The sequence below is a fragment of the Lytechinus pictus genome, unplaced genomic scaffold (genome assembly GCF_037042905.1).
Source record: "Lytechinus pictus isolate F3 Inbred unplaced genomic scaffold, Lp3.0 scaffold_19, whole genome shotgun sequence".
NCBI classification, from domain to species: domain Eukaryota; kingdom Metazoa; phylum Echinodermata; class Echinoidea; order Temnopleuroida; family Toxopneustidae; genus Lytechinus; species Lytechinus pictus.
This window is the reverse complement of record NW_026974140.1, coordinates 3,156,803-3,182,814: the sequence shown is the minus strand read 5'-3', so window position 1 is coordinate 3,182,814 and position 26,012 is coordinate 3,156,803. Positions and strand designations below refer to the sequence as shown.

Below are 26,012 nucleotides of genomic sequence, written 5' to 3'. Positions count from 1 at the left end.
TTTCTTTCCTGGTTTTCAATCAATCCTTTGATGGTCTGCCAGCACCAATGCAGTTTCTGCCACCGCCAACCATCTTTCTCCTAGATGCTCCTAGAATCTTCAGAGACTTTTTTTGGTTCTTTTCTTTTTTTTCTTGCCCAGAGCACCTCCCACCCCAGAGTAACGGCCAAAGCAGTCAAGCGCAGAAGCTAATCGAGTATTGGTTCCAGAATTTAAACCCAGAAGTTTCTTGGTGAATTTTTGTACAGGTCTTCGAAAGGATTCTTTGTCTCCTTTGTAGCGTTGTTGTAAAGCAAGAACTGCCTTGTTTAGCTCATTGAGTATTGGGTCACTTCCATTCTCCTCAGCACTTGATTTTGATGTGCAACCGAACTGCCTTTGGCTTCGAAGAGAGCGTTGCAAGTGTAAACTTGCTAGCCGTGGATTCGTCACAACATCTTGTCCACTGTCTGACATCTCCACATCTGTGCAGTCAGCTCCATCATTTCTGTTTTCCCAATCGTTCATTGACTCCATGCTGTCGTCATCATCGTCAGCACCATCATTTTCATCTGCTGAGTTGTTCATGGACTCCATTATCAAGTTGGTGTCCGCTCGTTCTTCTGGGGCATTTGCACAGCCTGTAGCCACCTCGTACAACAGTGTCCTCATTGATAAATCGTTAACAGAAATAAAGTTCCAGCAGCACTGGATGTTGAACTTCTTGATAACCAGATATTGATGTTTACATGGGCCACCTGTAGAGACAAAGAGAAAGAACATTAATTTTAACTTGTCAAAGTAGCCATGTGTCATATCAGATGATACTCATACAGAGCTATGGAGGCCCATCAGTACATGTGATTGAGAGGATGACTCTAATTCATATAAGTTTCCACCTGGGCTCTGGTTCCCTGCTGCAAAATACTGCCCCAACCCATTCCTTAATTAAGCTCGCATGTATTTTACCAATTACAGTGGACTCTCGTTATAAAGAACACTGATATAACAAACTCCCATTATAAATGGGAGGCAGCGTAGTTCAGTGGGTTAGAGCGCATATTTCGGATAAAAAGATTGTAGATCTCAACGTGAGAAGTTCGAGTCCCACTCATGCCGACACGGGTCTAACAAAAAAAATCTGATGCTATAGTGTTGTGTGTTTAGCATGCCTCACCACTGTATTCAGTGCAGGTGTGAATGCAGATGGAAAACACTCCGTCCATCGGAAAGGACGCATGTTCCATGTGTAGGAGAGTCACAACCTGTGATGCACGTTAAAACCAATACACTATTCGTCAAAGAGTAGGGTGTTCACCTGGTGTATTGCACCTGCCGGCCCCGGCAAAAGTCAGGTCAAGTCACCCAATGCGTTTATGCCCAGGAGGGCCGTGCATCGTATACATCCAGATCCAGATAAACAAAGTAATTCTTCGAGTCCTTAAGTTCAAATTTTGTTTGTATCTTATTTTTTGGCAACCCTGATACATGTATAACACATTTCGATATAAAGTAATTTCTTTGGTCACAAGGATTTTTTTTATAACGAGAGTCGACTGCACTTTATACTAGCAACAAAATGACACATTCGAATTTTGCTAAAAATAATAATGCAAACACTTTTTTAAGCATAATCAAACAAAAACCAAACATTAACAATGCTAAAACAGTAAACAAAATAGCATATAATATGAATTAACTGAAAAATAACAATTAATACAAAAGATCACAGATTCAAGTGATTTTTCTTGTTGTACGCCTGGTTGTTGCAAATGTGGTCTCAAATGATGAGTAAGGCTTCAAAAAAAATGTCATGGAGCAGCGCACATAAATTCCTTGCAATCCCAAGTTAAATTATGAAAGTGTTGACGGATTAAGGCCCTTTGATGCCCAAGATGCCCCCAGTCCAGATTGGGTTAATTACAGCTTAATTAATATATCTTAAAGCTCTCATTAAAGTACTGTTAACTCAAATACATTTGTAATGAACCCTAATCCCATCGGACTAGATTCCATTGGGGCTATTATGCCCCCCCCCCCCTCAGTGCAAAATTCTGATTGGTCTAGATGTACGCAAAAAAAAAATGACAGGGGGGCCATAATGCCCCCTCCCCAATGGGATTAGGGTTAAGACATTTCCTGTCAAATCTAGGGCGCACAAACATTTCTGGGTTTACAGAGGTGACGAAATTGAAAGCCTTACCTGCCATTCCTTTCCTGCAATCACACACACCAAGAGCAGTATCTACCATGTATGTTGTTGTATCATCTGTCTCACTAGGAACCAAGAACACATTCTGACTGTCCTCAAGCCTCACGATTTTGTTGGGATCAATCTCTGATCCAGTAGCAATACTTGGCAGAAATCGAGACTGGAGCACCCTGTCCAATCTGTTGTTGCATATATCGATAAGCCGTCTTTCATAATATGTCTCAAGCCTTGTGACAATGAAGTCCACTAGCTGGATCACATTATAGGCCTTGGTCCTCTCAAGGATCTGATCCTTCATTACGCGCATGGCAGATTCTGCGAAGTTATTTGTGTTATTGTTACAGGCATTCAGGTCAGCTTGGTAACACACAGCCCATGACATCTTTCTGACATAGATGTTCTCCAAATACCTACGTACATTTGCATATGTCTCCAAGGTTTTGTCTTTCATGATTTCCTCATGCTTTGCCTCCAATGCTTCAACAGTGTCACAGTACACCATGTCCCTCAACAAAAAAAACAGATGTGGCCTGTCTTCCTTCCTAACTGCATTCTTAGCTTCACACAAGAAAGGCCAAAATGCTTGAAGCATGTGAAAGACACAAAGGAGAAGAGTGGCATCAGGGTAGACGGCATGAAGTGATTGCCGTTCCGACGTACTGTCATCTGTCATAAAGAGCTCAGGCCCAGATTTCCCACGCCCAAAATACGCACTGTCATCCAATACTGAATTGTACAAATTCAGTGCCTCTGTCATTGTTTCTGTGCTATCACTAGTTGTAACTAGCACTCCAAGTGGTAGTCCTCCACAACAACTGTGCGTCAAGAGCGAATAAACTCTACATCCTTGGCGGTCCATGTTCCCAGTACATGCAGTGTCAATAAACACGACTTCGCCAGAATGTTTTATTAGTTTATGGACGCGTCTCATCAGTGGTGTAACTATGGCAATGGCCGCTTGTGATCCTCCTGGCCCAACAAGGGACAATTTTACATCATCCCCAAGCAAACCATCCTTGATTCTCCTCTCCAACTCCTTAAGGGCAATTTCTCCCTTGGGTTCACTATACTCCTTTTTGAAAGTCTGGTAGTATAACCTGAAAGAATAAAAGACTATAATTTCAGTGCCACATGTCGAGAAAATATAGGAACACAATTCACAAGGACAACGCAAAGTGTTGCATCCCCTCGCTGGATACAATCAAACTGGGGCTGTAATTTGATGTCAGTTATCTTAGCAAAAACAAATATTTAAAGTACAGAGCAATTAGGTTTTCACTAGGGTTCTCTCCATGGTACAAGGCTTAGCCTATTAACTCTTTAAGAGCCATTGGCAGCTATGCGTGCCCTAGCCCTCTAGTGCCATTGGCACGTATACGTGCCCAAATATTTTTTTTTGTTTAACCAATTTTACAGCCAGAAAATCAACACCATATTCTGTGTTTTTAATGTTGTTATACTGGCAATTAATTCACAATTCATTTTATCATATAAAAAATAGTGGTTTACATAGACATTTTTTGAGTAAAATTGTATTTTTGCATCATTATTTTGAAGAGTTGATTTCGGATATTGCCGCGATCTGAATCAAGATTTCCCCTATAGACACGTGTGATATAACGGTTGTGTGTAGCAATACACATACTTCTATGGGCAGAGCAAAGGCGAATGTGCGAAGGCATTCAGCTCGGAATTGACCAATGACAGAGCGGTACGATGTTCCTCACCCAACACTACTCGCCCATTCGCTATTGTTACATGAATATTCATGAGCTATCGATCGGGTCTTTTGCAGGCCCGTATGGTAGTATTCTTATGTCAAGGCTTTTTCTGCCTGCAAATGTGCACGGTTTGGGAGTTTTTTTTTGGGGGGGGTGGGGGAGGGGGCGGGGGAATGGTCTTATACTTTGTTTTTAGCATTCTCACAAAAATGTTCTCGTTATAAATATATGAGTAAAGAAGGCTGTCATTTCCAACTCTCGTCTGTGCACTGCAATAATCACACTCATTATTTATTTATTCATTTATTATTGTTATCATTATTATCATTATTAGTATTACTATTATCATAATCATTATTATCATTATTTTTATTGTTATTTTTATCATTATTCTTCTCTTTCACCTTCTTTTTATTATTATTAATGTTATTGCCATCAGAATTATCATCATCATCATCATCATTATTATTCAAAAATAATTGTTGTAATCATATCAATTGCATTCCTTCTGCAGCCAAACTCTCTCTTCATAAACTTAAGATCAGGTAAATAACGGTTCATATTCGTTTGTGTTTTTATTGCCCAAATCATTAAAAAAATGATTGTTATGCTTATCAATATCATATTCAAACTTCTCAAAAAAAGATGAATCGTTCAATATTTTCCTCGAATTAAATAGGAAGAAGCAGAAAAATAAATGTAATAATTAAAACGGCCGATAATACCGCTTTATTCGTCTCAAGATTATTTTTTTTTCAAGGTGGATGTTTTTCCTTTGCTAAATCAAACCATTGGTCAGAGAAAAAGTAAACGGAGTTTATAAAGTGATATCAGATGTTTTTAGGAAAAGAAAGAAAGGGATACATTAACAAAACCGATTAGACCGACCTGTTAGTTGCTGCATCATTGACGTCACTATCAAGGGGATTTTAAATCGACTTTAGAGAGTAGAAATGGAAATGATAATGATGATAACGGGTTGAATATTACAATTCTTTATACCACGCATATTATTGTACACTATGTTATCTGAACAAATTATTTCTTTTACCATGGATAGTGCTACGAGCTGGGGAGGCCCTGGGCGGATGCAGGATTTTTCTGTAGGGGGGCAAATTGTTTTCTCTTTACCTGGGTCACCCATAAGAAATCAATACCGGAACCTTTGAAAGTATTCAAAAGTCAAATCAAAAGACACGCGTGAGCCCCGATTTCTATGAACATCCTGTGCTAAATTACTCTTCTTTTAGATAATAGGTCAGGAGGGAGCGCGGATTAGAGATTCCTCATGAAAGAGAGTCTGGGCATCTATTGTTCATGACTTGGTGGCATGAACAAAAGAATGTACTCACGTAGAATGTTAACAGGTGGCTACTTTGGTCAGACCAGTAATACAGAACAAATAGGCCTATTTTATTTTTGAAAATTTGTATTGATTTTTTTGTTTGTAACTGATCTGCATTCCCTCTTCTTTGATTCACAAAAAAATTTAAACTTTTTTTTTCTTACTTCTGTGCACTTTGCCAAGAACGCCCATATTATTTTGTGGGATTTTATACCCCAAACTTGTAAGTATTGAATCTGTCCGACCCCTCTTTATCTATATTTCAATATATCATCTTTAGTTCTTTTATATTTTGTCTCCTTCTGACTGGCAATAACTTTGTTTTTTACACTACGAATAAAAAAAATTACAGAGTCTTATTTTGAAGACTACACGAATGAAAGGGTATGGTTGGCCGCACTTTGAAGATACATGGCACTAATATATTATTGTGTGTGTTTGCGTGGGGATCGCAGCTGTGCTGTGATTGGTCACTTGATCGAAGACAATGCCTGTATACATACTCTCTCGTACTTCAGAGGAAATAACTTGAATAGCAAAATAGTATTTCATTCAAAAGAGCATACTTTTTCGTTATTTCTGTTTGTTCAATTTCATAAATAGATACGTCATTTGAAAGGTTAAACATTGAACTTTCATTTTATCTTCGTAATTTCTTGGTATCTCTACAATTCCTCAGGTTATTTACTCTTTGAAATGTTCATGAAATCATTATTTTCTAGGTTTTACTTATTGAAAAAAAAACATGTAAAATATTACATATTTTCTCAATTTTTCCAAACGCGAATATGAAAGATAATAACACGATTATAAAGCCCGTGAACCATGCATCATTTCATGTGTAGAAAGTTTTATTATACAACGTACGGGTAAAAAATTATGACCGTTTTAAAATCAGTCGCTGCTCACGTTTCGGTCAATTTAGGATTCCATCGAATACCCCTGGCAGTCAAGGGGTATTCGTATTGGCACAGTAAGAGTTAAGAGACCTGGGGGCATAATGCCCCCCCACCTACCATTAATCTATACGCCACTCCTATAGTTCTCACCCGTTTTTTTTTTATTTGGTGACTTTTCCTAGAACCTTATTGGAATCAATTTGTTATAATAATCAATAGTATTGAAACATCACAATTACCATGGCAACCAAAAACAAAAGGCATGCTTTTAAATTTTCAACCAATTTGGGGATTTTTAATATAAAACAGGCTGAAAACGCATTTAAATTTGTATTGTTTTTAGTTTGTTCATATAATTAAACATTGTGTATACTTCTGTGGTAAAATACCTGGTTAAAATTGTTTTTTGGGGATTTTCTTTGTTTCTTTAAATTGATTTAATAACCAAACCTAGGTATCTTCTAGATTAATTCATTTCCAAATCATGGCCGTCATAATTGTGATCTATGAGAAAACAAACTTATTGCCTGCCGTGTGCAGAAGTACAATGACTATGAATATAAAAATGGATTATTAGATCACACACTGAACACACACTTTTGAACTAAACAGTCCATTCTATCTACTAACCTGTAAGTGTATTGCAAATCAGGTGTGATGGCTCTATCTGCACTGACGAAAATGTAGTTGTCGTTGTGTTGGAGTTGAAGATCGTGTTTGTGCAGTGCCAGTGCCTTTGAAGGAGTGTAGCCCTTGCTGAACAAATCCAGGAACTTTTCCTTAACGTCTTCACTCACATCCCTATGCTTCAAAGCATCTGCCGTCCTAAGAGGGTGGTTATGTGTGGACTTGAATTTCACAACCATCGGATGATCAGGCATATGAGGATCAGATGACCTAAAGAGAGAGAGCGCAAGAGAGCAAATGTCATACAGGCTACATCATGTGAATGTACCATTATTCATATCATGGGATTTTGAAAAAAATGTGCTGTAAATATGCTTGGATTGTTTTAAGTTGTGACTTTAAGTAATTTAAAAAAAGTTACAGACTGAGATAACTTTATACATTAAATCACAAAGTGTATATTTTTTTCAAATTTTATTTTGTTCATTATTTCAAGGCAACCATGTAATTTCTGCAAAGACAAATTGTAACATTATCAACCCTGGAAGGGCAGGTATACCAACAAAATTTTGGGGGTCTAATACAATATTAAGAATCCAACTGATGCAATCATTGGCTGAAACATAATCATCACACTAGAGTTGAAATCGATTCCGTATAACACTTTGTTTGAGGTAACATAATCTTGCGTTTTAGGGAGTAAAAAATTGTATGACGACACTGACTTTGTTTGCATATCCATTTTTGTAACATTACCAAGAGACCCCTTATAAGGTACCAGGCTATTCTAATATTTGTTCAATGGTATTTATTCTTTTCCACATCATATAACTAGCTAGGGTGAATGAACATATTATAACATAATTGTGAATTGAAATTAATAGATGATGATAGCCTGACCTGGATAAAATTGCAATGAAAAATAAAGAAATGAGAGCAAGTTGAACAAAAACTTTAATATATTTTTTTATTAGACATGACGTCAAATCATTTGACCTTTTGACCAATAGATGACCTTTGACCTCATCACCCTCATGCGGTATTACCCATGGATTATATGTACCAAGTATGAACTTAATTGATGCAGAAATGAAGAAGAGTAAAGAAGTTGAACAAAAACTTTTCTTAACATTTTCAAACAGACTAATGGACTAAAAGACCAACAGGAAAAGTGATAATTATGTACAGTGTACATGTAGGTCTCTACCGAACTTCGTTTCAGGCGAGACAAAAAGGAGAAAAGGGAATTTGGAGAAATATTATAGTAATTTGCAGAAATAAAAAATGCTATTTTTAATCATAGGTTCACATTGTAACACTGTAATAAGGAGTGTAAATGAAGAAATTAGGTCATACGTGCATATTTCATTAATTGCAACACAATAACCAAGTATTCGGGTCTGGATATAAATACATTTAGTCTCCTGGTTGATTTCACCCTGAATTTCCTTTATTTAAGGCCATATTTTGGCAAAATAAGTTTTGTTGCTATGGCAACACTTTGAAATTAAACTAGGTTTTTGACAAAATATCTAAATATTTCAAGTTTTCAATCATATTCAAACCTCATGCTAACATTGTATTTTTGTAGTAGAATATTATTTACCAATTTTAGAAACACTTTTAGACTGTTACTGTTTCTTTACGATATTAGAGATAAAATTTAAATATTTTGAAATTTTCTCCAAAATAAGGATGATAGTTCACTCAAGTTTCCTAATATCAAATTAACATAGTCCTCACATATGCATTTACATTATACCCAAGAATAGACCAATCAGTGCATAGCATGTAAAATACATGTAAATTCACAGTCCATATTATTCTGTAAGCATGTTAGCCTATGAGAAAAAAAATTATCCCTGCAAATTACCATATTTCCCCTTAATTCCTTATCGATCCTTTTTTATACATACTGTTGTTTATACAACAGATATAATTTTTGGCAAATTTATCCAGGTCAAACAATGGATTGACTTGACTAGTAGTAAAATCAAATAAGGTACAAACATTTACAAACAGTACAATTTTACCCTGTGCAGAATGGACGCAAAAGTAAATTACCTGCACTTCCTTTTTCTCCCGTCTGACCTTTCAAAGGTGTTGACTTTCACAACAATACTCAGGCCCGCTGGACAAGATGTGTTCTTTGACCCCCTGCGTTGATCAGCTGTTGCTGATCTTGGTTTGGTGTTATGTTGGCAGCGAAAATCATTCTGAAATGAGAATGTAAAGCATGCATTTATAAACAAATTGTAATATTTTGAAATTGGATATTTGAAATTTGAAAAGGGCTGAAAGAATTACACTTGGTACATGGACAAATTTGATTCTTGAAATGTAGTGTATAACATGTAGCCAGCGATTATAAACTAGTCATAAAAAACATTATTTGTTCACACATCCCCTGACTTCTGGACATCTTTCCAAAGACATCAAACATAATTTATAATTCTATGACATCTGACTATTAAAGACATTTCAGCTTCAAGTGGTTATCTCTGGCCAATTCTTCAGTTTATTAGCATACATGAATTTCAATAATTAGCTAAATTGCATGAAGTAAGCATGGGGTAAACATTGACAATTTGATCCATTAAAGTTATAAAAAATTGATAAATAAATCTAATTTTCTGAGGTCATTCAAGTCGAGGAATAACTCTTGACACTAATTTCCACTTATCACCACGGTAACCTGTTCAAATCCAAGATGGCTGCCACTTGGCAGATTATAAGACCACCCATCATTTAAAACCTCATTTTCTGTCTCCAATGGGTGGTCTTTACAGATGGGTTTCACTGTATCACCACGACAAATGTCTCAGATTGCTATCCTGCAATTTAATTTCAATTTGAGGAGCTTGTTTTTGCAGCACATGGTGTATCAGTGTATAACACGTGAATCATAATGATCACTGTTGCAATCAGTGATTCTTAAATTGGCCCCAAGTGTTACTGCGCAATGCTTTTGAGATCGGCACAGCTAGCTCACTCATAGACCCATTTCGTGATCGTGGTTAGCCACTCACCCTCTGAACTGCAGAATAAAAGTGGATTAAATCCACGATTTCGGAAGTAAATTCACTCTAACTTTAGTTGTCCTTTTTTTTTCCTGATGTGAGTGTGGGGATATCACTCGTGGCAAAGTAAACACGTTTCATTGAGTGGGTGCAAATGGTAAACCTAGAACGTGATTCAAACCTGACGGGCCAGCATGTCCCGCTTGTAATTATTAGATTATACGGGTCTGGTTTTCTATAGTCTATCAAGCGAGCTGCACCAACCTGATGTTTTATTTGCACTCTCCACAAACCTACAGCAGAGTGAAGTCATTCGTCAAACATTGGTTACGTATATGCATGCAATTCTACATAGATTATACTGGAACTTTTGAAAAGAGAGTCACTCACAGTACACACACACACACACAAAAGAAGAAGACTAAATCATATAAGATTATTTAATGCATCTTGTTAATCAGCCTGTACAGTAGTGCGGAAAGCCGGATACCCCTTAAAGTTGGCCAAAAAAAAATTGTAATTGCTCCTGAGAAACTGTAGCCCTGGAAGGTGGAAGAGCCCTAGAAAATCAAAAAGTAGCCCCCTAAAATTTTCAGTGAGTGGAAAGAAAAGAGCCCTGGAAACAAAAAACAAATTTTCTTCCCTGATAATTAGTTTTGCTTTTATTAAGCTATCAGGGTATATTATTTTCAGTTTATTGTTGGTATTATTATTATTAAATCTAAACCCATTATTATTGTAGATCTAGATTTAAAGTTGCACTAGTAGCCTTTAGTAGGCATGCCATTTTCTTCAAAAACATGTCAAATGGGTAGCAACAATAGTCTTACTATAGTGATGAGTAAAGAGCTATACACACCTTGTACAACACCTTTTCACCAGAGGAGGGATGAGTTCTTTCCACTCGAAAAGTTGCCAAAGACGACTTCTGCATGGATTCCAGCCATTCTTTAGCACCTTCTTCGTTCGGAACAGCTAACCTCAATGTGACCTTTACTCCCTCCTCTTCTACTTTTACATTACATATGTGATGTTTGTAGTTGTCAGGCAAGAGTTCCTGCAAGAAGAAGTAAAACAATTTTTTTTTTCAAAGTTAGTAACGTTACGGTGAGGGAGGAAGATCTACAAAGCGCGATACACAGTAGCGTACCGTGAACCGCAGGAGACAAAGCATTGGGGGGGCAAAGCATTGTTCACAGACAATGCACTGCCCCCCCAATGCTTTGTCTCCTGCGGTTCACGGTACGCTACTGGCGATACATTTAGACTTGACTGATAGAGAGCTTTACATACATGTATGTATATGCACATCATTTTACTCTGCATTGACGCCTTAACTAAAGGAGTCACATGTATATCACACCGGTCAGGGGTGGGCCAGTCAAATATATTTCTGTACACACGCGTGATCAAAAAACGCATTTAAAGGGGTGTGTTTTCAGTTTTGGACGCGGGCCATGCATGCACTCGTTAAGGGTATAAAAAACACAGATTTTCAAAAAAAGGGGTAGTTTTGAAAAACTGGTCAATGTTCAATCGCAGGGTCAAACGTATTTAGGGTATTTTTTTTCCATAGCTTTTTATTTAAAGACTAGCCAAACATGTTTAGGGTATGTTTTTTTTCCCCAAGCTTTTTCCCCGGGGTCATAATCTGGCAACAACTTGTTTAGGGGTCAAAATGTGTAAATAAAGCCCGCGAAAAAAGTTGTTTAGGGGGTTATTTTGCACACAGAGAAATACTTGTTAAGGGGGTGTTTGGAAATAATTTGGCCACGCCCACGCGTGTGTACAGCAATACATTTGACTGAACCCAACCCTGGACAAAATAGTCTTGAAAGTAAAAAATTATTTGTTCAAATTTTAAAATTGGCATGGTTTTTAATCGGTAGTAAACAAAGTGAGTAACTTTATGTCCCTTATCATACTCTGTACCTCCTACTGCCATGGCATGGGCATGCATACCTCAGCTCAGGCAATGGTTCGTATAGGCTCCACTACACTTCACTACCGCTACCCTCCGCTCCACCTATCTGAACCATCGGGGGACAAATACTCGCTCTCAAAAACCAGTGACAAACTGTGGCACTTTATGGTAACAAAGGCAACAAATAATCATGACCGAAACATACAAATTCATCTTATTTCTTACTATACAGTGACTAAACTTTTGGAAAGAGTTCCATATGCACCCCCCACAAAAAATAACAAAAGATTGTTGAGACTTCCAGGTCGTTCACTTCAGACTTTTGTCTCATTTTTTTACTGTTGCTTACCTTAGATGGGACTCGATCTCACTTCCTTTTCTTTGCAGTCAAGAGCTCTTCCTGCTATGCTAGTATGGACCTGGGAAGCGGGGGTGCTGCGTGTATTGTTTTCCATAGGCAGCACCCCCACGAAATAAGGTTCCCCCTGTATTTTTTAAATATGTTATAATGTACATAATTATCACATCCGACAATCACAAATCCTTTACTACTGTCTTTGACATATTCCAATATTCCTGGCCCTCCTAACGCGACTCAACCAAGCTCCGGCACTCCGATACAGACCTGGTCGCGTGCGGTACGTGATAACCATACACACTCCTCGATAGCAGGGAGGGACATCCCCAGGTGTGGTTGGACTTGAAACTTCCAGGTTTTATGTCGAATCAAGTGTGCGCACGCCCGACCGCCCATGTTTTGTACAAACAATTACAAGTCCCCCATGGCCCTGGGAAGCGGGGGTGCTGGGGGTGAAGCACCCCCAAATTTTTCCTTGGGGTGCTGCGTGTGTTATTTATCATAGGCAGCACCTCCTGGAAATCTGGTAGGTATGATAAATGACAGAAATGTAATGAAAATGAACATTTTGTAGAAAAAAAACTAGAAACCTCCCCCCCCCCCTTCAAAATTTTCCGACACAGATTTTGAAATAGTGTTTAAATTAACCCTTTTTCAGATCGGAATATTAAATATTTTCTGCTCGCGCTTCGTGCTCACATTATTGATTTTTATAACAAAATAATGTATTTAGAATGCCCAGATACTAGGTCTAAATCTAGAGTCCTAGACACGCGTACGCATGTTTATTCAGATACGCAGCCTGTTTTGGGGGGGTACTTTGGGCTGAAAATATTTATATCAAATACATTTTATCAAAATAAGTTATTCAATTTTAATGTTTAGCAATATTTTGTGAAAACGGTGATATGCATGTCATCATGAATATTCAATGTGGGTTGATGATGTCACATCCCCACTATCCTTTTTCTTATGTTATTACATGAATCAAAATTGTTTCATTTTTTCATACCAGTGTGAATGATATGTCTCCCTTACAATGAAATAAGTTGCAGCAAAGAATATCTAATGGACTAAATCAGTTGTCAATTGTTTTGGTTCTTGAAGGGAAAATATTGAATAAACCTTATTTTATATAATAAAATACAAAAGACCAAGTGGGGATATGCCATCATCACTTTGCTCATTAAATATTAATGAACACATGCCTAAAACTGTTTCACCGGAATAATGCTAATCTTTAAAATGCAATAACTTTGATATTCATTGTCTGACTTTGATCAAATCTTCATTCTTCTGTTCGTCTGATTTTTCTTTATCTGTTCAAACCATATTACATTCAGTCTGGAGTACCCCTTTAAACATGCTTAAATTATAAAGTTACAAATCAGAATATCAAAAGTTTTCTGCACGCGCTTTGCGCTCACATTATTAATGTAGGAAGATATCCAACTACCCATCATTTTCTGGATTTACAAAACATGAATAGAATGTCCCGTTTTTAGGTCTGAAATCTCAATTTTGTTTCCGCTCGCGCTTTACGCTCGCATCAATTGTACAGTTATAAACCTATTCTGTTCATGATCAGAAAAGTGTTTAGAATGTCTCGTTTTTAGGTCTGAAATCTCAATTTTGTTTCCGCTCGCATCAGTTGTATAGTTATATACCTATCCTGTTCATGATTACAAAAAGCGCTTAGAATGTCCAGTATTTAGGTCGGAATGTCAAATTTTTCAGCTCGCGCTTCGCGCTCACATTATTAATGTAGGAAGATATCCAATTACCCATATCATTTTCTTGATTTACAAAGAATGTCCCGTTTTTAGGTCTGAAATTTCAATTTTGTTTCTTTATACCTATCCTGTTCATGATTAGAAAAGTGCTTAAGATGTTCCGTTTTTAGGTCTCAAATCTCATTCTTATTTCCGCTCGTGGTATAGTTATATACCTATCCTGTTCATGATTAGAAAACTGCTTAGAATGTCTCGTTTTAGGTCTGAAATCTCAATTTTGTTTCCGCTCTCGCATCAATTGTATAGTTATATACCTACCCTGTTCACGATTACAAAAAGTGCTTAGAATGTCCAGTATTTAGGTCGGAATGACAAATTTTTTCAGCTCGCGCTTCGTGCTCGCATTATTTGATTGCTGATATATATATCGTCTTCATGGGTAACTGCAACGATCAGGCCAGGGCGTATAATGAAAATATCTGCTCACGCTGATCGCGCTTGCAGTTATTTGTTACATACGCATCTTGTTCAGGACCACAAAGATTGTTCAAAATGTTCAATTTTCAGGACAAAATACATGAAATTTCCAAAAACAATAGCTCCCGCTTCGCGCTCGAATTATCTAATTAGGTGGTCTGTCTATGACAGATCACCTCTTAATTTCGTCAGAATTTTCTTTATTTATTTATTTTTCGCACCTATGTTTGCCGCCAACTTTTCTCCGAATCGGCTATATCAATTTTGCTGAATTTTTCGTCATGTATAGAGTCTATCATAGAGACGGCATAGTAAGCTTTTCCAGGTCATTTGGTCATGATGACGTCATCTACGCGCCATTTTGTAAAATTCTTGTTTTCATCATATCTACATAACGATAATCAATAGCCAATCATATTTACATCAAATAAACTTTAGGTCAAAGGTCAACTGTCGATGCCATCAAAGGTCATATTAAGGTCACGACGCGCGCGTCAAAGCTAAAAAATTCTTAAAATGGCCTATAAAATGTTTTGGGTACGTCTCAGGTCATTTTAAGCATTTCAACATTTTGCGCGTGTGCACGTATGTGTGCGCGTTTTCGTGCGTAACAGCGTTACGCAGCATAAATTTGCTGTTTTTTTCTAGGCGTATCTATTATTGATATAATTCTGATCAAATTGATACCTCGATCAGCTCTCTACGATCATTAATGAGGGAATGCGCACCCATTAAAGTTTGCAGCCCGCGTGCGCGCGAGCTCTTTCCATAGGCTCTATATGGGCAAAAACATGCCTATTAAAAATTCACTGTAGATCTTCAGAACGAACCGGGACCCCCAATTTTTTTTCATATTTCGATAGAGTATGAAAAATACATATGATTTCATGTCTCATTTGACCGTAACGTATATTATGACGTCATCAAAATGGCGTCGGAAGTCAAAATATCAATTTTGCGTGTTATGACGTCATTATAATTATGAAAATTTGGCTCTAACTCCGTGAATATTGGTCAATTTTTGCCCAATTTTGGATATATTGTAGCTTTTAGGTCTTACTCTTTCTGATTTATTACCTTTATTTTTCATTTTGATAAACGGATCATCCTAAAAAATTGCAAACAATAAACGCATGTCATTTTTACTCATTTTGCGTGTAATCTATATGGGACATGACTTTTTCTCAAAACTAAATTCTACATTCCTCTATTTCGTGAGCCATATCTCCATTTTTTCTTGTCAGTTATCCTTGAGCTTTTAGTATGTTGTACCTGAGATTCTAAGCTTTCGCAAATGTTGCCTTCATTTTCCGATCAGATGCCGGGATCATGCCCGTATTTCACTTGCAAAATTAGATTTGAGATTCTCGTATTTTGCATACGTGTAAAGTCTATGGCAAATATTTTAGCTCAATCAGTAAGACGTCAGACTTGCATCTCATTCAGTCATGCGGGCAGGGGTTCGATTCCGAGGGTGAACATGTTTTTTTTTTTTTTTTTTTTTTTTACTATCTTGCACACAATCAATTAAAAGAATTCTAATAAAAAATATTGCAAAATAAAACAGATTATAATTACTTTTTTCATATTATATCTATCTAATCATATCCGTCTATCTATGTTATAAATCTATCTATCTTTCTATCTATCTATCTGTCTGTCTATATCTCTGTCTAATACATATCTATCTGTTTCAATATGTCTCTCTCTCTCTCACTCTATCTATCCATATGTCTGTCTGTCTATCTACCTACATTGTATATCTATCTATCTATCTATATATCTATCGATCTCTCTCTCTCTCTGTCTAATATATATATATATCTATCTGTTTAAATATGTCTATCTATCTATCCATCTATCTGCCTGTCTCTATCTATCTATCTATATGTATGTCTGTCTGGCTATCTATCTATCTATTTCTCTAATATATATCTATCTGTTTGAATACGTCTATCTTTCTATATCAATCTATCTGTCTGTCCGTCTCTCAGTCTCTCTCTCTCTATCTATTTATATGTTTCAATTATTATGTATGTTTATCTATCTATCTTTTATCAATCTATCCACCTATATTTTATATATCATCCAATCCATCTATCTACATTATCTATCCGACTATCCATCTATCTGTTTAAATATGTATGTCTATCTTTTAATCTTTCAATCTAATGTCTATTGATCTTTTTAAATAATTATGTCTGTTTATTTGTCTGTCTATCTAATATCTAATAAATCTGTTTAATATGTTATTCTATCTGTTTATCTATCAATAAATATATCAATATATTTTCTGTCTGTCCATCTGTGTATATAAAAATGTTAAAAATGTCTTCAAATCAAAGGATAAAAGATTGTTTGGCAATACTTTTGATTGTAATGTAGATTTCATGAAAATTTACTCTCAGTCACTCTCGAAAACAAACCAAAAAATGCAATGATATTGAAGATTGGATTGTTTCGTACAAGAATTCAAATCTTGATCTAGAAAGTATTCAGTTGCAGAATTCATAGTACATATTTATGTGAATATTCTTGAAAATATCATTTTTGCAACTAGCCATACTATTGATTAACTTGATTTTGCACACATAAAAAAAGCAAATAATTGTTTTCGTTGAATATCAAATATGGATACTTGATTTTGGAAATATAATGAAACCAAAAACAAACAAAAAAAGATTTTATCTCTCTTCCATCGAACATGAAACAGTATGTTTCGAAAATGGAATGGAAATCGATTTTGTTAAGACAATTTGAATCTTAAAAAAAAAAAAAAAGCAAGGACAAAATGTTCACGAAACAAAACTTAGATTGGTTGCAAAGTTGGTAATTTGTTTGTTGATGCATGATCCATTTTCGCTCACGGCAGTTTGTTGTATGTATTTTTTTTTCCTTTTGGACAAGCATAGCTTTTAAGGATATATTTGTTTTCAATACTTGTGAGAAAAAAAATGTGATTTTTTAAATTTAAATTCACAAATATCGCAAGAAATAAATTAAGTTTGGAAAAAAAAAATGAAGAAAACTAATTGTATATTCAAAAATACTCATGCAACAACAATATGCTGTCTATACATGTATACTACTATTTGTGCTTTTGCAACTAACAGTCAGATGGCCATTGGTAATAGTTAATACTGATTTGAATCATTCTTATTTCTCTTCGAAAGAAATATCGAAGTCGAAATATATATATTTTTTTTCATTCTTTGAAATCGTCTGTTTAGGGACGACCGCTATAAAAGAAAGTAATAATTACATAGATTGGGTTTGGACATGCATTTGGCAGTTCTGCTGATTGTTGCAAAAGTAATGACTTATTGATGTTACTGTGAAGAGTTGAAATTTAAGGTTCCTTCATTAGTTTTGTTTATCCTCTTGAATTTTTGGCCTGTTAAAAAAATTCATGCTAGAAAGAAAAAAGTTCAGAGAGAAAACATGAATTGGAACTTAAAAACTTGGAGTGCATATTGAAAAATGAGGACATTTTTAATGAAGAGGGAATCTTATGAAACAGTAAATTTTGCTAGGTTTATTTATTTAATCTGTACTCTTACATTTGGCTTTCCATACTTTATTGTTTACATTCGACTTGTTTATTTCCATTCCAACTCGTCTCATCTCATCCTTCTTTCCATCCTCACAATCCACATACAATGTCATGATCTCATCTTTCATTCCATCTCCACAATACATCTCACATAGCAACACAGGTTCATTGCATTACATTCTTTCATTCAGTTTCCCCTCAGTCATGCTTCCTGGTTTTCCATTAGCTTTCCACTCCACATGGTCTTATTGTTTAATTCTCATTAGGATTCAGTTTAACTCATGATCACCCTTCTCTATTCTCTGATTGGTTCTTACTTTAAATAGGGTTAGTTCATTTTATACTTCATACCATTTTCCTTGTATTTGATTGGTTGATTTCTATGATTATCCAATGTGGGTACATTGGCAGAACTTCCCAGAAGATTAGATTGGAAAGTAAAGTCAGTGCTGATCTGGACTTCATCGCGTTAAGTTCTAATTTATTCTGTGTTCACCCTATCTTCAATTTAATAATTTTAGTTTAATTAAAGTAAGGAGAGCTTTGGAGATTGAATTTACAGGAGAGCATAGGAGACTGAAGTGCAAGAGTTTATGATTTTGAAGTGTACAAACGGTCATGTTACAATATCATAATCACCGTTATCATCATCTTATTTGTCATCAATCATTATCATCATCCTCATCATCATTGTAATTTTTGTCATCAATCCTTATCTATCTACATGTATTTATCTATCTATCTATCTAATGTCTATCTGTTTATCTATCTATTAATACATATTTATGTGTTTAGATATACAGTCCGACCTCTCTTATCCGGCCTCCCCTTATCCGGATCTCTCTATTATCCGGACGCACATTTGCCGAGATTTTTTTGTTTAATTCAATCTAGTACGTGAGTAAATTGAGATGGCAATCTTAACTCAATCCTATAGGCAAACTCCCTTTGATTACATATATTTTTCAATATAGTCTACCTAAAACAACATTATTTTTCATGAAAATATCTCACCCAAATCACCGAAAGAACTTAGGCAGGATAATTTTCCAGGAAAATGGGGCGCAATGTAAACATTTCATCACGTTCTCTTTTTGTTTCCCGGGAAAAACAACACATGTCTCACTAGCTAACGCTAGGCCTCAATACGGACAGCGCCATCTATCATGTTTAAGCCTACAGTCAGTGTAACAATGGCTGACATTGCGAAGCTGCAATAGCCGCCGCGATGATCTTATTGTAAAACTTAGTTTCATCGAGTCATTCATTCTCTTTCTTTCGAAGTATGCTCGATTTATACCTCAATCATTTGAGCAGGTAAATTATCCAACAGTTTTGGCCACCAATCGATTTTATTTCCGTAAAAATACCGCCTATAATTTGCACTGACACTGCAGTGAATACTGTCTGTGTATGCCCACTAAATAGACTACGTGCAGCTTCTATTGCGGAGGCAGCTGCGTGTATTTAATATTGGGTCTCCCAGATCCGGATAAATCCCTTATCCGGATTGGTGCTGGTCCCAACGTGTCCGGATAAGAGAGGTCGGACTGTATCTATATCCATCTATCGATCTATCTGTCTATCTATATATCAAGAGATAATTTATCTACCTTTCTTCTATCAATCTATCCACTTATCATTTATCTCTCCATCTATCTATTTATCTATCTTTCCTATGTTTATCTGTTTAAATATGTATGTCTATCCGACTGTCTATTTATCTTTCAATCTTATATCTACTCATTTGTTTTAATAATTATGTATGTTTATCTACTAGTATTTATCTTTCTACGACAGACCACCTAATTCGTCCGCATGACGAATTAAAATCTAGTTATATATCTATGTTCTGTTATAAGAATAAAGTTAATATATATTTATAAAAATATATATGTATATATTATATATGTGTGTGTGTGTGTGTAAAAAACAATGGAAAACTCCATTGTGTCCTCCCCCCCTCCTTAGAGGAGAAATTTCAGCACCCCCACTGAAAAAATCGTTCCCAGGGCCCTGTATGCTAGCGAGAAGCGCTGATATTCAAGGGGTATTTTAACGATTATCAGCCGATAGTTCAATTAGTCTAGACTCACAGTCAAACTCAAAGTAGTGCTGTAGCCGAACCGCCGAACCGAACGGTAGTTCGCCGAACATGGCACTTCCGAACCGAACAGAACCGAACCGAACACTAAGACTTGGTTCGGAAGTTCGGCCAAAAAAAAAAAAAACGGCTTTCAGCTAATAAATTTATAAGTTTACACCCTTTCTAATCATTATATTTGCGCATTCTCTATTTAATCTTCTTTGCAATTGTATGTTGGAAGTATGCGCTTATTTTGCGGTTACTAGATTTTGTTTTCATTTTCATGTTGACATTGTGGTTTTTACGGCCCTGATTAAGAAAGGAGATCCGATGAATGATGTTGCGCGAGCTTATAATCATTTTACTGGCTTTCATCATCTCTCGCTCTGTGGCCGAATCGCCGAAGCATGGTAAAGAAAACCAAAACTGTATGAGTGTTCATTGGTTAAATCTAATTATCTAAAATATTGTTGTTTTAAGGTGGCGAACAAGATTCTTGTTTGAAAGTATTTTGAATGAACGAGCTCAGTAAACTGAAAGTGAAAGATGAAGTACCATTATTATTACGAATTACGATACGATGTGATTAAGATCGTAACTCGTGTATTGTTGCGGCGGAGAATAAATATCTGATTGAGGTGATTGACATTATTATTGAGGTGTCGGCTCGCTACTGTCTAGTTTTCATGATTTTAGAGAGAAGTAAAGAGTTTTGAAAACGAGAGATCCAGTGAAAGTGGGAAATAAAGTGAGTGACTTTTAGAGATGGAAAGGAGAGACGCAAAACAAATAATATAGACATGAGATGAGGTGAAGTTATCTTTTTTTATTATTAACAATCAGATGAAAATAAAAATCAAACACTCATGAATGATTACGGTATAGCATATAGCAAGATCCCCTTCCCCTCGTTGACAAGTTGAATGAAGATAAAGCCATGCGGAAACATTCATCTCTTGGGGGAAAATGACCCCCAATCTTTACTTTTTTTCCCTTTCTTATCAACTTCTCAAATTAACCATAAATAATTCGATGATCACTCTACTCCCCCTGTCCCATTGCAGTCGTAAAACTTTGCATCCCACTTGGTCTGTATGTTCATGGTCGAATGAAATCTGACCAAAAAAAGGCAATGAAATCATAGAAATCTCGGGAATTGCTCTTCAATCAGTGAGCCGAGTTTCGCGAGCAGACAAAGCACGTGGCTGTATGTACCGATGCGACAATTAGCGACATGCGATTGGTGGTTTAGTTCACCCATCGAGCCAATTAGCGAAAGGCGCATTACATAAGCACGCTTTCTTCGACACGCCCCTGGCACTACTATGCCTACAGTTCAGTGCACTGGCGCTGGCCGACGTAATTGCCAATCACGTTTGGCCGGACTGTATATATAAATATTCATGAGCTCAGAGTCCCGCTACAAGGGGACTGCATGCGCTGGCTGCGCCTAGCTGGTACGAGTGCGAGCGTAGTTAATTTGGCAAGTATCCAAAGCTAAGTGTGGTCCAGGTATGGACGACTAGGAAGAGTCGCCATTTTAGAACTGTGAGTTACCCAATAAATCTGTCATCAGATAATCAAATTCGAGATAAAAGTTGATTCGTTGAGCGAGCTATAACTTTCATAGTTTCATGTCAAGATAGAGATAAAATGGTTTGATGTGACAGAGGTACACGCGAGCACATGCAGTCAATCAAGTACAAATTGTCTACCGGTACGCTACGTATACCTGAATGAACTATAGCTTTATCAGTCTATCATTACCGAACCCCGAACCGAACCAATGTTCGGCAAATTTCTGCCGAACCTTGCCGAACCGAACCGAACCCGAACATGGCGCCTGACTTGCAGCACTAACTCAAAGACCTTGGCCTTTAGTACTTTACTGACAAAATAAACAGTAAGATGATGGACAATTGCACGAACGAGATCCTGCTCGAAAATTGACGGAATAAAGCCATATTTTGGTTAACCCAGGGAACTCCAGCCCACTTTGCGGGCTGGAGCCCAGGAGTTGTCTGTGTAATACGAGGCAGACATATACTCTCCAAAATGGGGTAGATTGGGGTCGCAATAGCACTCCAAATAAAAAGGGGAAAACTAAATTATGCACACCTCGATTATATGGATGAAGGTCTATCGTGACACAGAAATCCTGACATCGAGGAACAAACTGGACCCTCAAAAAAAGGAAAAGTTTTACCTCTGTCGCGTTCATTCTCGGTATCAATGGGCCATTTTGTTTTCAATTTTGACAGGAGAATGAACGAGACAGAACTTTTCCTTTTTTTGAGGGTCCAGTTTGTGCCTCGATGTCAGGATTTCTGTGTCACGATATAGATAGACCTTCATCCATATAATCGAGATAAGTGCATAATTTATTTTTCCCCTTTTTATTTTGAGTGCTATTGTGACCCCAATCTACCCCATTTTGGAGAGTATATGTGTGCCTCATATTACACGGACGACTCCAGGGGTGCGTTTCATCAATATTTACATCCGACAAGTTGTCAGATCTGACATCTTTCCATGATTTTGATTGGCTGAGAGGCACTGTTCCTATGGTAACTGTCTGATAAAATGGGACTTGTCGGATAAAACGTCCGACAAGTCCTTTCATGAAACGCCCCCCTGAACTCCGCGGCCCGCAAAGCGGGCTGGAGCTCCCTGACCCTGCCCCTGGGACTATTTTCATGATTTTGGTATGTATTTCCACTCCCACATCATATAGGCCTACCGGTATATTCTATACTACTTACTAATAATACTAGCCCTAGGGCTAGATATATTATTATTCTGAACCTTCTCCATGTAGCCTTTGTAGGCCCTACCGGTATTCATTTTCAATTTTAGTGGGGGTGCATATGGAACTCTTGCCAAACTTTCTCACTCCTTGCTCTTTGCTTTCAGTTTCACAGTTTTCACACGCGTCTCGCATTCATGTCTCATATGTCTTCATGGAATCATGATCAACTTCATCAAGAACAATTGTTAATAATTACTAAATACTAGTATTAGTAAGTATTTAGTACTACTACTAGGGCCTACTGGTACTACTAGGCCTAGTTTCGGATGTCGATAATCATCTTTGATTTAAACTCAAGAGTAAATTAACTTACCTCTAACCAGCGTACTTGTTCAGGATCTGCATCTGCTTCTGAATGCGAGCACAACACAATGTTCGACATTTTGCAAGAAAAAAGCTAGGTTAGCGTTTATTTATGTGCCTAGCGCGGTGACTTTTCCCGGGACTTTTTCAATACTGCTGGCTAGCGAGTACACTGCGGCAGCGCATGCCGAACATGTGTGTGTACGTGTGTGAGTAGCTAGGCGCAGGTGTCATAGGCGATTTGGACCGGGCAGCCGATCGGGGCCGGAGGTACTAATCGGCGGCTCTTTTACCCGCCGATTAGTTCCAAATTTTGTTGTGTGATGCGATCGTCATAGTCGATTTGTTCCGACCAGGCGCGTAGCCGGGGGGGGGCGGTGGGGGTGGTCGCCCCGCCCCCCAAAAACGTCCCCCCCCCCAAAAAAAAAAAAGGGAAAAAAGAGAGAAGAAAAGGAAAAGCGAAGGGAGGAAAGGAAAGAAAGGTAGCTTTGTGTTTTTTTTTTTATTCTTTTTTTTTTTCTCAAAAGAGAAACTCCTTCACTCTTGCTCTAAATTTATATATATGAATTTTGCTTCCACACTGCGTGCGGTTAAATGACAATATTGCAGTTCTCCTTTGTTTCCCTCACCCTTTCTCTAACCCCCTTTTTCCACCTCAGCTATATGTGTTTCTTGCCAGTTCAAGTTCAAATGTATACATGATTGCAATGCATGGAATTAGAGTAAGGTTAAGCCGAAGTGTGTGGAGTTATCTTTTTTTTCAAATTGATCGTTCAACTTCTGGTCGGGTCGGCTCCAGGCGGGTAAAATCTTTAAATCAATTTCTGCCGTCACCTCCATATAGGCAACTTCTCCCGCTTTTCAGCTCATTACTAAAAAAACATAATTTGGGGGCAAACAGGTTCCTAATTTAAAAAGAGGAAGGTATAAAATTCGTGTCGTATTAAATAAAAAAGTGCAATATTTTTTTATCAAATTCTATTTAACTTCATTTAATTTCCCTGCACATTCATCTCCTGTCCTATTTTGCGCCCTCAGTTTGACATTTTGAATGACACTTCAGTTTCTTTATCATTCAAAATGAAGCGCTTCAGGATAAGTCAAAGAAATTATACATCATCCTTCTTTATATAATTTCAATAAATCACAGAAGTTTCAACTTTTAGCGCGGTATTTTCCTTGCGATGAAGTTCCATAATATTAGAAAATCACTTGAATTAGAGCCGATGGCTATAGAGATATCTGCATTTGATGAAACGTCCGCCCTTTGAAATTTCAGAGTTTCAAAATGCTCTGCGCGGGGAGGAATATCCGGGGGAATATCTTCCTCCCCGCATATATCCTTCTTCTCCTCTGTTTTGCGAGTTAAAGATACTGGCCCGTATTCTGAAGTCGGGTTTAACTTAAACTCAGGTTTAAAGTTGTGGTTTAAGTATGGACAGCCAATTGTTACATAAATCACTAACAGTAGGGATATAATATTTCAGCTCATTTGGCTCTCAAATCATTCATAATTGTCTAGGAAGTATATATAGATTATTGTCTTCACCATCGATGAATCAGGAAAGAGCACGATACATCAAACATAAGAAACGTACAACTTAATAAAAAAATTGATACTTTTGGCTGTCCATACTTAAACCAAAACTTTAAACCTGAGTTTAACTTAAACCTGACTTCAGAATACGGGCCACTGTCGCTAAATTGTTTATAATCAAATCTGATCTTAGAGAATACCCTTTTCTTTGCAAAAAAAATAAATGATAAAACGTTTTAGATTCCGCGCTTCGCCCGGGGTAATTATTATTTTAATTTCCTCCATTTTATCCCTTTTTTGTGCGTTCACAATCACTTTTGAAAACAAGGTTCAAAATCACAATATAGTCAACTGAATTGGAGCTGATATAGGTACAGTACTAGAGATAAGAGAGACGGCTCCTTTTCACTTTAATTTATGAAGCACCAAAAGCTTCGCGCGGGAGGGCGAAACTCCCCTCCCTGCACCCACCCCCTATAGGGAGCGCCTATGGGGAGCGCGCTATATATATACGCGCGCTCTGTAAGTATTGGCACCAAAGACCTTATTTACCGCCCCCTCCAAAATGAAATCCTGGCTACGCGGTTGGCTCCGACCAGGCGATTTGTTCCAATACGCTGTTCATGCACCTTCTTCTTCTTTGTTGTTCTTCCCCCGGTATTCGAGGATCAGCGGCTATCCGCAGGTTGGTTGTTGTGTTGAAGTAATTTTCTCTAAGCGAATATGATGAATTTTAAGAATGTATCTGAGGCAGTGGGTCATAACATTGGCAGCAAGAGTGACAGATAGGTGCAAGGAGGGTAATAAGATATTAGTGGCAATGATGAGGGGATGAGCAGAGATGAAAGCTTGGCTAACTGAAGCAGGAAGGCTTCGAGATAGGACATGTTGAATGAGAACAGACCGTTGGGGTTTGAGGGTTGGGCAGGAAGCAAGGAAGTGGGTGGAGCTTTCTTCCTCCGTTGAGCAAAGTCTAGGTGGCGCTGGGAGACTTGCCTATGGTCTTCAGTCTTTGTTGTGTTAGGTAGGTGCCTGTCAGAAGTTGGGAGCGAAGTCTTGCAGCAATACGGAGGTGTGAAGGTAGTGCAGGGGGGAACGGACTGCTAGGGCTTGGAAACGTTGAACATTGCTTCCAGAAGGCAAGAGTGTGCTTCTCCTGAATGGCATCAACTATAGGCCAGCATTGTCAAGTTCTTGTCGCAATCTCGGTATAGTTTTTGATTCTCACATGACAATGTCGAATCACATTTCTTTTATTTGTAGATCCGTTCGCTACCAATTGCGAAATATTGGTTTTATTAGAAAATACTTGTCTCGACCGGCCACAGAAAAATTGGTTCACGCTTTAATTTCGTCCCGTCTCGATTTTGGAAACTCCCTTTTGTTTAATCTACCACAGAATCTGTTAGTCAAAGTTCAGAAACTTCAA

At 37.3% G+C, this 26,012-nt stretch overlaps 1 protein-coding gene across 1 annotated transcript; it reads right to left on the bottom strand.

The window, feature by feature from the left end:
• On the bottom strand, nucleotides 1–23,125 carry LOC129261196 (uncharacterized). The gene is made up of 6 exons (XM_054899258.2): nucleotides 23,057–23,125; nucleotides 10,663–10,860; nucleotides 8,848–8,999; nucleotides 6,787–7,053; nucleotides 2,183–3,288; nucleotides 1–737 (listed from the first exon to the last, which is right to left on the bottom strand). The coding sequence occupies exons 1-6, from the start codon at nucleotides 23,123–23,125 to the stop codon at nucleotides 100–102; spliced, it is 2,430 nt and encodes an 809-aa protein (XP_054755233.2). The 3' UTR covers nucleotides 1–99.
• Nucleotides 23,126–26,012: the final 2,887 nt, after the last annotated feature.